Source organism: Mustela lutreola, chromosome 1 (assembly GCF_030435805.1).
Source record: "Mustela lutreola isolate mMusLut2 chromosome 1, mMusLut2.pri, whole genome shotgun sequence".
NCBI classification, from domain to species: domain Eukaryota; kingdom Metazoa; phylum Chordata; class Mammalia; order Carnivora; family Mustelidae; genus Mustela; species Mustela lutreola.
In genome coordinates, this window is record NC_081290.1 from 276,153,932 (window position 1) to 276,168,991 (window position 15,060).

At 36.3% G+C, this 15,060-nt stretch overlaps 1 protein-coding gene across 1 annotated transcript; it reads left to right on the plus strand.

The window, feature by feature from the left end:
• Positions 1 to 6,375: 6,375 nt before the first annotated feature.
• On the plus strand, positions 6,376 to 7,323 carry LOC131822633 (olfactory receptor 8J2). The gene has a single exon (XM_059158920.1). It carries the CDS (start codon positions 6,376 to 6,378, stop codon positions 7,321 to 7,323), a length of 948 nt encoding a protein of 315 aa, XP_059014903.1.
• Positions 7,324 to 15,060: the final 7,737 nt, after the last annotated feature.

A 15,060-nucleotide genomic window follows, 5' to 3' on the forward strand; every position in this document is an offset into this window, starting at 1 on the left:
GTTTTCATCTTTGGCCCTATTAATATTTTGGGGTAGACAATTCTTTGTTGGGTGGAAAGCAGACCTAAAGCATTAGGATAATTAATAGGATCACTGGACTCTAACCATGATATGCCAGTAGCACACTTCTTCAAGTTATAACAATCAAAATACCTAAAACAATGCCAAATGTTCTTTGGAAAACAAAACTTCCTCAGTTGGATACCACTGAAAGACTCATCTATCTCTAGAAGTTAGGTTCAGGGCCAGGATTAATAGAAAGATGAAAGAGTGTAAAAAGAGGTTTAACTTTATTAAAAAATAAAAGCATTTTTATGGTAAAAACAAATCAAAATCTGGCTAATGTGACTATGTAAAGTCAATTGTATTCCTATGTAATATTTATTATGAAAAACAAATATGTTTTAACTTAGGAAAACACATAGTTACATCATTAATGTTTTCAGAACATTTAAAATGAGAAGAATTCTCATCATTGATTAATTTTTTTAAAGTTTGGTTGTTTGCAAATACAAACTAATGTGAGTACACCAAATATAAAACATTATAAAATAAATTATGTCAAAGCAAAATTAAAAGACAATTATTACATATAGTAGACAAAATTTGTAATCATGAATACATATAAATAAAATTACACCTATATTTACAAATTTTTATTTATAATTACGAAATAAGATAACATGAATCCTCATAAAAACTTTAAATCCACATAACTCATAACAATATGTATAATTTATGTATCCAAAATATAACAGTAAATGCATTTAATTTTTTAAAGAAGACCATATAGGGATGCCTGGGTAGCTCAGTTGGTTAAGCATCTGCCTTTGTCTCAGGTCATGATTCCAGGGTCCTGGGAATAAGCCCCACTTCAGGCTCCTTGTTTAACTGGACGCCTGCTTCTCCCTCTGCTCATCCCTCCTGTTCATGCTCTCTCTCTCTCTGTCAAATAGATAAACAAAATCTTAGGGGAAAAAAAAAAGAAGACAGTATGGATGAACTTGACATTATACTAAATGAAATAAGCTAGTCACAAAGAAACAAATACAGCATAATGCCATCTGTATGAGATATAAAAAATAAACACATAGAATCCAAGAATAGAATGGCGGTTGTTAGAGGCTAGGGGAAAAGGGAAATAGTCGATAAGCAGTAGATATAAAGTTTTAGTTATGCAAGATGTTTGAGTTATAGCGATATTTTTTAATAAAACATTGTGCTTATAATCACTATTACTGTATTTTATGCCTTAATATTGGTCAAATATTGTTCAAAGTGTAGATCACATTATTTTTTCTTTACAAAATAAAAAAATAAATGAAAAGATATGGAAAACCGGAAAAAGTTTGTATATAATTTGCAGTTAATGCCTCTAGACAGGGTGGAGGAAACGGGAATGGGGAAAAAGAATTAGTACATATTCGATTTATATGTAATAAATATATTACCTTAAAATAATGAATGTTATGTAACAAAAGTATTCATAGGTGGGGATGGAAATATGATGCCTGTAATATCATTTTCTACACATTTATACATGTGTGTATATATATGTATGTAGACATGTATGTGTTTCTTACAAATGCTTTGAAAAATCAAATGATTTTTGATCCAGGATGGTCATATCTTTTCTTCAAATTTATCTGCTTAACCAAAGTAAGTTTATTATATAGCATACTCAGAACTTAGGAAGGAAAAATATATCCTGTACAATAAATAAGTTTCAAATGAGAGACCAAATTATAATATAAATCATCAATAATAATGGAAAGTGTAAAGGTAATATTTTTAAAAAAAATTTATATGACATTGTGGGAACACTAAATAGAGAAGTTAGAAGAGCTGATGAGGGGTTGAACTCCTTTTGAGTAACCAGGGTACAGACTAACTTCAGTAACATGACAGACAACCTACAAATGACATTTCAGAGGAGGCAACAACACAACCTTTCTGTGGATACTTGGACTTCAGAAAGGACCTCAAGAATTTCAATTCATTCTCATGAGTAACTTAAGATGTGTCAATATATTTGTTATTTCCTCTTTCTGGTCCACAATTTGACTGTTACTTCAAAAATGGTAGAGCCTAGAATGTGCTACACCTATGTTAGATATTAGGAACACTAAGATGAAGAAGGAACAGTGTGTCCTGCCCTAAAGCAGTGAATATTCTACAGAATGATACTCAAGTTGTCAGGGTTTTTATTTTTATTTTTTTAAGATTATTTCTTTATTTGACAGACAGATCACAAGAAGGCAGAAAGGCAAGCAGATAGAGAGGGGGAAGCAAGCTCCCTGCTGAGCAGAGAGCCCTATTTGGGGCTCGATTTCAGGTCCTTGGGATCATGACTTGAGCCAAAGGCAGAGGCTTTAACCCACTGAACCACACAGGCGCCCCTATCATTGCTTCTGTATCAAAGTTAAAATCACATTAATGATAGATGGCAGAACTGAAAATAAAACCTCATACTTTATCTCAGAATTTTAAGATGGATATTATATTCACTCATTCACTTATTCATCATTCATTGCATCAGTCAGTAAATCAGAAAATATCTTTTGAGCACCTACTCTTTCCTGGGTATTTTTTTAGAAGGCATTAATACAAACTATTTAGACATGCCCTTTTTACTTATAAAACTTACAGACTAGAAAATCTTGCACAAGAGTAATATAAAAATATTGTGAATATTAAATCATATTTATACATGCTTGAGGAAAGATCACAAGATTATATGAAGAATGTATTCTCTATTAAATAATTTTAATTAAAAAAAAACCAGCAACAAGATCAGGCATATGATGGGTGCCTTTTTTTTTTTTTCCTAAGAATTTATTTATTTATTTGACAGAGAGAGATTACAAGTAGGCAGAGAGGCAGGCAGAGAGAGAGGAGAAAGCAGGCTCCCCACTGAGCAGAGAGCCCAATGCAGGGCTTGATCCCGGGACCCTGGGGCCATGACCTGAGCCAAAGGCAGAGGCTTTAACCCACTGAGCCACCCAGGCGCCCCTGATGGGTACCTTCTGAAAGCCTCTAACATGACTGATGTTTAGTATTCTTGCAACCATGCCCATTTTGAATTTATGCTCTATGTCATCTGAATATTATGACAGATACACCAGGGCTTGTTCTTGACTAGAATGAAGGCTTTGCCTTCAGTTCTACTCCCAACATTCACAGTAAAATGGAACACTGGAGCCAGAATCCTGGGCTTCTAATTGTTGAATTTTCTCCACCTCAGGGCCAGCAGCCACACTTCCCAACCACCACAGGGGACAATTCAAAAGAAACAAACACCCAAAGGGTGGAATCATTGCGTGAGATTGTTACTCAATAGGATCATCTAAGCAAATGCCTAGGCTGGCCCTACATTTTCACTCTCTGGGTGCAATTCCTGTGTAGAAACTTGCATAATTGGTCTTTCTCTCCCTGAGGAACCAGAACTTTATCTGGGAATTCCTGTTTTCATGCGTGGGGCCTGGATCCATAAACAAGCTTATTCCCGTGTGCAGGTCTTCAGGGACATCAGACACAGGTAAATTTCTTCAGCATGCCTCCTGCAGAACCTTCACAGTGGGTCTCAGCAGATCTCTGGACAGGTAGGTTCACTCCAACCATTTACTTAGTACTCATCCTGGATGTGAAGACCATGTATCTTGGGAACTTTATGGATTCAAATCAGACTCAGGACTGACTGGGGACTTAACTCCCTATTCTCTGAAGCCTCAGTGGAAGGGACAGAGAAATGACTCAAAGCATGGTCCCCAGCACCCCTGTTAAATTAAGCAGTGTGAGCATTTCTACAGAGAAATGAAGAGTCCTTAAGAGGATTCTATCTCACCTTAGGATAAAGAGGAATTTTTCTGCCCTAGAGCTAGCAGACTGATGTTTTAGAAGGCCCTCTACACCAGACAGGAAGCTTCTTAAGTAATTTGAAATATCTGATTTCTTCTCCAAGATGGACCTACTAAATTGTTAAACATCAAGAAAAATAAGTTTCTCCCCTTCTGGATGTTCACATTGCACAGAGTGACAAACTCTATGATGGAGAGAAAGGTTCCCTGATGTCAGCTGGCAGGCTTTGAGATGCTGGTGGACACTGACAGCTCCTGTCAAGGTGTAGTTTGTCCCCAAAACAGCTCAGGTTTAAATAAGTTTAAGACAAATTGTACAGTAAGGGACCAATAGAAGATTTCTTGAAATCATTTCAGTAGCTATTTTTACAAATTGCAGTATGATTTCTCCACCTAGTTGTAATATAAATGATTAACATTAGGTACATTTTTAAAGTTCTTTTCCTGACATGCTAGTATTTGGGCAGACTTATAAAATATTTCTTTTCAGCAACAAGCTTAAAATAAGTTGTGTCAAAAACTAACATAGCTTTGCCAAAAATAATTAAATCAGAAACCTTTCAAAAGAAATAGGAGAAAAATACTTCATTTCAGTGATATATGCTTACCAAAATAAAACACAATCCTAATATTGTCATTAGTAATATTTTATTTAAAAAAAGGAATTAATAAGTGATAATGATCTATGCAAATATTTCTATCTAAAAGCTAATTGCAGAAATTCATAGTACACATCTACAATGACATTTTGTGGTATTTTTTTTTTTTTTGCTTTGATAAATTAAAGATACAATTATTGAGCGAATTATATCTCAGGATGAACCATGCACTGAACTCTTTTAGAAGCAAACAGGAAATGTTTTATTTAAAGTGAGTGTCACCTCTGTATTTTCCACCTTAAACTCATCTGTGTACTTCTTATAGATATGGTGGCAGGAGAAAAGAGATATGAAATATCTAGTGCCACACAGTCATATAACCTCATCAGACATATATTTGATGTATGGAATAAAGTATCATTGATTCAACAAACACCACAGATTTAAGAAAGCCCCCTGCCTGATTCTTTTGTTAAATATATACCTAGATATCATGTGTCCCAGTTGCTTGGATATACAAAATTTTAGTTCACCTGTTATTTCCATTTTAACTATGAAACTCTTCAGTGAGGTAGAATGAGTTAGTGGGATACAAATAGGACACCACATTAGAAAAATTGTTCAAAATGTGCTAATAACAAGAACTGCTGGCACCAAATTTCTCACTGTTATCAGGCTCTGTACTAACCCATGTTTGTGTAGTATCTCATTATATTCACACAAGATTATAAATACTTGATAAAAATCCCACAGCTAGTAACTGGTGGCCTAACTTCCAGCCAACCAAGTGACCAAACAAACAAGCAAACAAAACACATAAAGCAAAACCATAAAACTACAGCAACAATCAATATTCTGCAGATGCTTTGCATGACAATCATTGAGCCACAACTGTCTTATCAGACATAGAAATAATTCCATGTCCTCTTGGACATTCCTGCAGAATAATGAGATCATTATTTTGAAATGGCTAACATTGTTCTGGGTCTAAAGTATAGTAAATAATGAATAAATTAGCACTTGTCTCCAATCATTTCTCTATAAAAGAAAAACAAAGTAATCAAATTTGAGCAAATCAAAATTACAAGTAATATTTCTTTTAAACATCCAAACAGGCATTAAACAATTTTAAGGAAAGAAGCTTTTGATGGAAAAAAAAAAAAGAAATGGCTGCCAGAACATAATAATAGAGATGTTTCTGAACAGGTAAAGATCAGAGCGATCAAAAAGACTAGTTTATTTGGCCAAAGAAATGTGGTTACTTTAAAAAATCAGCTTCTGAATAACACTAAGAAGGAGGACTACTGAGGTAGTCCATCAGTGAACAGCTGAATCAGTGTGGTATGGTAGAAACTGATAAGGAAAGAAAGAAAAAAAAAAAAAAACTAGCAGAGTCAAAGCATTTTTGACAGGAATATAGAATTCCCAAGGATGATGACAAGGTATGGACGAAAGAGAAAGCCAGTGACAGCTAAGGAGAAAATAACTGAAAGTCATTGGAGGTCACCCTGGCTCATCAACTTCTTATACAGAGCTATCTTTTATCACTGAAAGCATACACAGATACATGTGTATATGTAAATACATATTCATGCAATAGTATATTAAAATACACAAATATATAGCAATACATATAATAGATTTTGTACACTCAACTAATATAAATTATATCTAACACAATTGAAAACGGCTTTGTACAACACTTTTAACAGGAAATTAGTCTCTAGAAAGTGTGTATTTCTGAATTTTTTAAGATTATGAGAAATACAATTAAAATTTGACACTTTTACCTGTGACCAGAAATTATTATCCAATTTATATGAGACAGTCTACAACCTAGCATCTACCAGAAAAATCAATTTGACCATCTATTAATTTCCTTCCATTTTCCCCATTAAAAGATGAGAACAACAAAATAAATGGCCTCAGAAAATCTCACCCAGGTGACTGAGTTCATTCTCATGGGAGTCTCAGATCGCCCAGACCTCCAGATTCCACTCTTCTTTGTTTTCCTGCTGATCTATGGACTGACCATGGCAGGGAACCTGGGCATCATCACCCTCACCAGTGTTGACTCTCAGCTCCAAACGCCCATGTACTTCTTCCTCAGGCACTTGGCTATCATTAATCTTGGCGATTCTACTGTCATTGCCCCCAAAATGCTGGTAAACTTCTTGGTTACAAAGAAAACCATATCCTACTATGGATGTGCAGCCCAGTTGGGTGGGTTCCTGGTGTTCATTGTTGGTGAGATTTTCATGCTAGCTGCAATGGCATATGATCGTTACGTGGCTATTTGCAACCCTCTGCTCTACATGGTGGTGGTCTCTCCACAGATGTGCATACTGCTGGTGTCCCTCACTTACCTCTACAGTCTGACCACAGCACTGACTGTCTCCTCCTGTGTGTTCTCTGTGTCATACTGCTCTTCCAATGTAATCAACCATTTTTACTGTGATACTGTTCCCTTGTTGGCGTTGTCCTGTTCTGATACCTACATCCCAGAAACAGCAATATTTATCTCTGCAGGGACCAATTTGATATTCTCTATGATTATTGTTCTAACATCGTACTTCAACATTGTCCTTGCCATTTTGAGGATCCGTTCTTCAGAGGGCCGACGAAAAGCCTTTTCCACCTGTGCCTCTCACATGATGGCTGTCACTGTGTTCTATGGGACAATTCTTTTCATGTATTTGCAACCAAGGACCAACCACTCCTTAGATACTGACAAAATGGCCTCTGTCTTCTACACCTTGGTGATACCAATGCTGAATCCCCTTATATATAGCCTAAGGAACAAAGATGTGAAAGATGCATTCAAGCGATTCCTAAATAACCCTTGTCAGTCTTTCAAATTAATGTAAATTTAAAGCTTCAATTGTCTTCATGAAAGTGTTTTCATTTGCTTCTAAAAAGCTAATCTCTATTAAATGCAGAGGTAATAAATAGTTAAAAATTCCATGGATTTCAATGGGAAAATTTTAACCCTTTATTTTCCAACCTCAAATACCCAAATTTTGCTAATACAAAGATGTGTTAGTTGACCAAAGAAAGTATACTTATATAAGTAGTAAACAATAATTCCAGAATAAGCATATTTCACAATGAAACACAACTTGCTACTGGGCTTTTATAATTTCTAATCAAGGAACAGGAAATATGAAATTGGGGAAATTATGTGAAAACCAGTCCTTGGATGTTGGTCAAGCGTCAGGTCATCTTTCTTGCCATAGATCAGTTTTGTTCAACTACAAAAGGTTTTATTTTCACTTTTTGTTTATTTTATCTTACAATTTGTTTACCTTTTATAATCCATTTTTATCTTGTACTTCACATAAATTTATATCACAGAAAAAGAAACCTTTAGGATAAAATAAAAACTGAACAAAAAAATGCTTAGATATTCATGGGAATAGGCCATGTAGAAAAACAGAAGACAATGCATGAAGGGAGAGTCCACTTTTTCATTCCTCTTGTGTGGTACATATACATAAAACAAAATGCTGATATTTATCCTGATATGATATAAAATTAGTTTTCTCCAATCCTCTTTTTCTCCCTAACATTATGTAGAGCTAATCATCTGTGGTATAAAAATATAAATCAAACACTACTTCTTTTAGCATTTTTGTTTAGTGTTTTGCAGTCAAGGGTTAGTAGACCAAAGGGGGGAAAAAAAAAAAAAAGTCATTGCCATTAAGGTGACACCAATTCTCAAGGGCACCACCTCCAATAAATAAATAAATATTCATTTTTATTCTATCTCTTTCTATCTGTGCATGCAAAATGCTACTAACATACAATGTAATGAGGGAGACAGGGCATGGCATGAGAGGTAAGGCAATACCTGGAAATAAAGTAGATTCTGACATTCTCAGGGAGTCAGAAACAAGCCAAACAGATGAAATGTGACACTTAGTTTCGTAAGCTAACTCTTAATTTTCGTTTTAAAGAAGCAAAATATTTAGCAGAAAACAGAAAAGTCACAGTGTGTCACAGACATTACTCTTCACCACAGGCAGAAGTAGCAATAACTTGATAGCATTACCCTTAAAAATTTTTAAGTTTTCGGGGCACCTGGGTGGCCCAGTGCATTAAAGCCTCTGCCTTCGGCTCAGGTCATGGTCCCGGGGTCCTGGGATCAAGTCCCACATTGGGGCTCTGCTCAGTGGGGAGCCTGCTTCCCCCCTCTCTCTCTGCCTGCCTCTCTGCCTACTTGTGATCTCTCTCTCTGTGTCAAATAAGGAAATAAAATCTTTACAAAAATATTTTTTAAGTTTTCTTTTTTATAAATATATTAAAGTATATAGTATAGATAATTTATTTTCTGTTAGTCTGGTTTACCCATTGCTGTATTTGGCTGTACCAACCTATACCTGTACAATTGGGGAAGTATATTCCTCAGCACAAAACCATTGTCTTTGAGTCTAGTTGTGAATGGAATTGGAGCAACATGTCTAAACTCACCCTTGCATGTCTACCAAACCTATGTATTTTATTCAATGAATTAAAGTCAAGAATGAAAACTGTAGTGCTTTCCACTTTTTAACTTTGTTTACATATGTGTGTTCTAAACATAATTATGTTGTCACTTGTATTAGTTTCCTACTGATACTACAACAAATCACCACTGATTCAGTGGTTTGAAACAACAGAAACTTATTATCCCACAGTTCTGAAGGTCAACATTTCAAAATGAGTCTCACTGGGCTACAACCAAGATATCAGCAGATTTTGCTCCTTCCTCCAGAGGAGTCTGTTTCTTTTCCTCTTCCAGCTTCTAGAGACAACCTTCTTCCCTTGCTTGACACACCCTTCCAAACAGTGACCCTATAACTCTGACCTCTACTTGCACTGCCACATCTCCTTCTGACTAAGACTCTCTTACCTCCCTCTCTTTCTTGGGATTACGTTGGTCCCACCCAGAGAGTCCAGACTAGACTTCCCAACTGGAGGTCCTTAACTTAATCACATCAGCAGATCTCTTTGTATGGAAGGCACCATGTTCACAGTTCTGGGCATCTTTGACAGGGTGGGAGACATATTTCTGCCTCAAATATATATATATATGGTGTGCTTCGTGAAACCAGGCAATCTAAAATTTTGCATGTCTCATTCACTAATACTCAATGGGATGGTCTCAAAACCTTTCACTAATTGCCCCTCTAAATTCCTTAGCTACAAAGTTTGTCCTAAGTAAAATATACACAAAGCCCTCTTCTAATGAAGGATAAGCAGAAAGTATTTAGTTCAAAGGTTCCTAAGTGTATGCACACATACACATGTACTCACATATCACTTGCACACATTTATCAAAAAAACTATCAACCAGTCAGGAAAGTGTATCAGCCCAGTACCAGTTTCCCCATGAAGTAAGGTATGGAAAATAATTTATATGACAGCTTTAATCTCCAACTGATCAAAGCTCACGCCCTATGAAAAGTCACCTGTACTTCCAGCTTATCCCTAACTAACTGCTATTAAGGTTCCATGACATTTGTGTCCAGTGACAACAAAATCCCTCTAGTGGTGAGGGGCAAGAGAAGATGCAAGACACAGCCATAAGGCAAAGTCTGACAACACCTGAACGCTAGGACACACTTCAAACAGCCACAGGACCCCTCTTTCTGCAGCTGCCACAGAAGCAGTAGCTTTGACCTGATTCCATATATAGGGATACTCTAGGCAGAAAGCATGACAAGTGCGTAAATCTTGTGTGACAGACACTGAATCCTTTCAAGACTGTGAAAATAAGAAAAACCACCAAGCTTCCCCAAATTCAGCATAGTAAATGCCATTTCATGAATTTAAATTCCAAAACTTACTGAAGGATTATTTTCATAGCAGTTCATTTTGTTCTGAAGCACCATGATCATATATCCTAATATTTTATTTACATTCCAGGAAATATGTCTGGTATTGTTTCCTACCATATTGATAATCTTAAAGATAACAGAATTGGTATGATTCTTTTTTTTTTTAATTAAACGTTAAATTAAGAGACTATCTTGGTTACTCAGTGGGTTATGCATCAGAATCTTGATTTCAGCTCAGATCATGATCTCAGGGTAATGTGTTCAAACCTGCATCAGATGAAGCACTGAGCACGGAGTCTGCCTGAGATTCTCCCCCTCTCCTGCTGTTCCTCCCCTCGTTCACCCATGAAGTCTCTTTCTCCCAGATAAATAAATAAATAAGTTCTTTTAAAAAGTTAAACTGAGTAATTGTAAGTGCTCTGATACAGATTTTCTTATCCCTTAAGGTCTAGGTAAGTTTAGATTGAGCTAATGCCGTCTCCTTGCAAGTCCATAAGTCTTCACCAGATGTCTACGTGCCATGGGTTTCATCTATCACCTCTGCTTTCCAAATGGCTATTTTCAAAAGCCATCTCAATGTAAATGAAAAAAAAAATGCTTTCAAGGAAACCATTGAAGAAAAGAACTACAAGCTCTGAAACAGAAAGCACTATGGGAGGCACTCAGGACTTTCACACAGTAGGGACGGAGATTGGCTGCCCACAGGGAGGGGCTGTGCTTCCAAGAGGAGTCAGGCTACAGCTCAGCTACTTCTTCACAGTTGCCATGAGGAGAAGTCAGCTAGCCAGGTGTGAGGAAAAGTAGGATTTGGAGGTCACCTCCACCCATTTGCTATGAGGTGTGTGTCAGTGTTTTTTCAACCAACAACCACTTCATCAGCATTATCATGTTATAGACATCCAAATAGTAACATTATACTAGAATTAATGTGCATCAGTCTCCGTTATAATGTCTGAACTTCTTTGTTTACATGGATCATAGCACACTTTTTCTTTTTTTCAAATCTTGACAAGTATTTGGATTCTTTTAAAAAATAAAGTATTAAACCAAGGAAAACTATATTAGCTCTATAAAGTTTATCTGATTTAATTATTTGCTGCAGCCTTTACCATTTGTTCAAGCGCTACGTATTCATGAGTTGGACGTCCACAATATGAAATGATGTGTACTGATGGTGGGATGTATGCAGTTTAAAGAAATCTTGGAATAGATCCATCCTTATGTAAATAAATTAAATGTGCTCTATTTATCCAAAAACAGGGCCTCAAGAGATACATCACAGACATGTTCATTCGTGGGTCAGTGGGGACCACACACACAAAGTTAATTGTGGGGATGCATGTAGAGTCACAAGTTGGGAACTAACTAAATGCCTCTTACTATGGCAGCAAACCTATAGTAAATGGGGGTAGAGACAGATTATAGCAATTTTATTAAACAGAAGCCATCAAAATATTGTGTATATAGAAAATGAATAAAATTCAAAAACATATAGTTGATTGAGAACCTTGATGAATCGAAATAAGTCATGTAACAACTTATGTGCGCACTTCAAAGCATGAGTTATATTCACTTTATAAAGCTGTGTTTCTTTTGAAAAAATATTTATTTATTTAATTTAGAGTTTAAGAGGGAGAGTATGAGTGGGGGGAGGGGCAGAGGAAGAGGGAGAAAATCTCAAGCAGACTCCCCACTGAGTGTGGAGTCCAGTGCAGGGCTCAATCTCTCCACCCTGTGATCATGACCTGAACTGAAACTAAGAGTCAGACACTTAATTGACTGAGCTACACAGGCACCCCATAAAGCTGAATTTCTTATTAAGAACATATATCAACTTTTGTGGAGGAGATACTTGTGTAGGGAAAGGAAACTGATGTAGGAGTGGGAATTAGGATGAGGATGAACACAGGTTGTGGAATTATGTATCATTAACTCAATTCCTTAGGTTAAAAAACTGAATATAAATTACTTTATTTTTTTAAAAGATTATTTATTTATTTATTTGACAGAGAGAGAGAGAGATAACAAGTAGGCAGAGAGGCAGGCAGAGAGAGAAGGGGAAGCAGGCCCCCCACTGGGCAGAGAACCCAATGCAGGGCTCCATCCCAGGACCCTGAGATCATGACCTGAGCTGAAGGCAGAAGCTTAACCAACTGAGCCACTTAGGTGCCCCCCCTTTTTAAGATTTTACTTATTTATTTGATAGACAGAGATCACAAGTAGGCAGAGAGGCAGGCAGAGAGAGAGAGGGAAATAGGTCCCCCACTGAGCAGAGAGCCCCATGCGGGGCTCATTCCCAGGACCCTGGGATCATGACCTGGGCTGAAGGCAGAGGCTTTACCCACTGAGCCACCCAGGTGCCCTATAAATTACTTACATACATATTCCTAATTTTTTATTCCTTCTGAGCTTTTAACACACTATAGGTCATGTGTAAATAGTTTTGTTTTTATCCTCAGATATAAAACATGGAAGAATCCATTGTGGAAAATACTAAAAGTTTATGTAATTGATAGATGATGAAAGTATCTGAGAAATATTCTACTTACATCCAGACATTTAAGTGAATACAATAAAAATGATATGTAAGGAAAGCAAGTGAATTGTATATATAAAAACAGGGTGCTTGGGGGCCAGTTGGCTATCTGCCTTCAACTCACAGGTCATAATCTCAGGGTCCTGAGATGGAACCTACACGGGACTCCCTTCTTAGTGGGAAGTCTGCTTCTCCCTCTTCCTCTGCCCTACACCTACTTCTCTCTCTTTGTCTCTCTCAAATAAATAAAATATTTTTTAAAACTCCTCAATAGGGAAATCAAAGTTACTCTGAGTAATTAGAAAAGACCAGTGGCATCATTTCTTGCTCTCAGATGCTTTGGGAATAACCAAGAATTGCATTCACGCTCTCAGGGGAGTGTCTCAAAGGGAGAAGATGTTCATAAATTCTTCTGACAGCATTCAGGTCTAGTAATCACACAAAGGAACAAGAAGACAGTCTTCACTTAAGGTGAATAGATGGCATTGATTATACTGATTGCTAGATTAGATGCAATATGATTTTGGATCCCTGTCTTCCACTGAAATGACCGATATGAGTATAGTCACCAAAGCCAGACTCAGTACAGTACATCATGCATGTAAATCATCTCTCTTCATAACTAGGTTTTCTGGAGTAATGATGTATGTTTACCATAATGAGTGTGTTCTTTGAAGGTGGTAAGGGACCTCATTTCTATTTGTTATTATTTCTACATTGATATTGAGATTGCAGACAATAAAAAATTGTGAAGGGGGAGTTAGTATTTTCGTAAGCTCTACTTACAATCCTCTTCTGACCTCTTTCCCTCCCAACTTTTAGTAAATGTGCAGTGTTCTCAGTATGACCAACCCAGTATGACCACTCAGGTGAGGCTATTTACAAAATGTTATAGAATATTGAGTTGAGGTTGAGTGTTCTCATTTGCATAAGAGGACATCCTTGGCCTCCATGCCCATCCCCCAGGTCCGGGTACGGCTCTGGAGTTTCTGCTTCCAAACCTGCTAAGAGTCAGGTTTGATGCTCAGTTTCCTTGTTTCTTTCCAGGCAGTGCTTGTGTAGAACTGGTGAGAGGAGGCCACGCAAATATTCACTCAGTTGAGTTTTAGAAGAACTCCACAGAGTTTTGTAGTATCACAATAAAATGAATGTTGAGATGAAGAGGTTTGCCAAACTGTGAAAACTGCTGTGGGATAGTCCTTTCTTTGGGTATATTTACAGCTTAAGACATCAGGCTTTGTCACTTGTTGGATTGTTGCTAATGAATGTTTGTTATTGCTTTACCATAAATATTTTGAATAGATTTTTGGATAGAGAAAATTTTATGAAGTAATTTATCTGTCAAATTAATATTGAATTTTTATTCTATTCTTTTGGAAATTTCTGCTTATTTAAGGGCATCCAGAGGTTCTAGTTGAGCACAACTGAAACTTTTATAACACTAACTTGTATAATACAGGAACATATTTTTCTAATTTGTTTAGGTTTCTGTATTTTTTTCCCCAAAATGTCTTAAGACATTAAAAGTAGGTACCTGGCAGTTTATATTAGATATTCTATCATTATGGTATTTCTCTTTTATTTTTAATTTTTATAGCTTTTGTCCATTCTAAATGGCATTAACTCTTCATCCATTAAAATGCTTCATTTTCTTTCTAATTCAGTTGGATAATGTGATGAATTCTAATTATAGAATTTCCAAAATTCAATCATCCAGACAAATGTGGGATGAATGCAGCTTGGATGTCCTATAATTGTTACACATTTTTAAAAACTGATATAAGTGACATATTGTTTAGAGTAGATATAGTTATGTGTATGTATGTGTGTGTGTGTGTGTGTGTGTGTGTGTATATCATGAATATATGTGAGTTTGTGGGATGCACATATACTGAATATATTGTAGGATTCTTTTATTATCATATCTTTCTTTTTTAAATCATGATTTTGTCTCCCAGAATGAATTATAGTGGGGTTCTCACTTTTTCACTCTGGAATAGTTAGTAAAAAATATGGATAATCTCTTTTTTCATGAAATTTTGGGACACCTGTCTTTAAAAACAATCTGAAGGAGAAAGGAGTTAGAAAAGTAAAATCAATAAAGGGCAATCTTTTTTTATTTTATTCACTTTTTATTTGACAAAGAGAGGAAGACAGGGAGAAAGGGACCACAAGCAGTGGGGAGTAGGAGAAGGAGAAGCAGGCTTCTCACTGAGCAAGGAGCCAGATTCAGGGCTCAATCCTAGGAC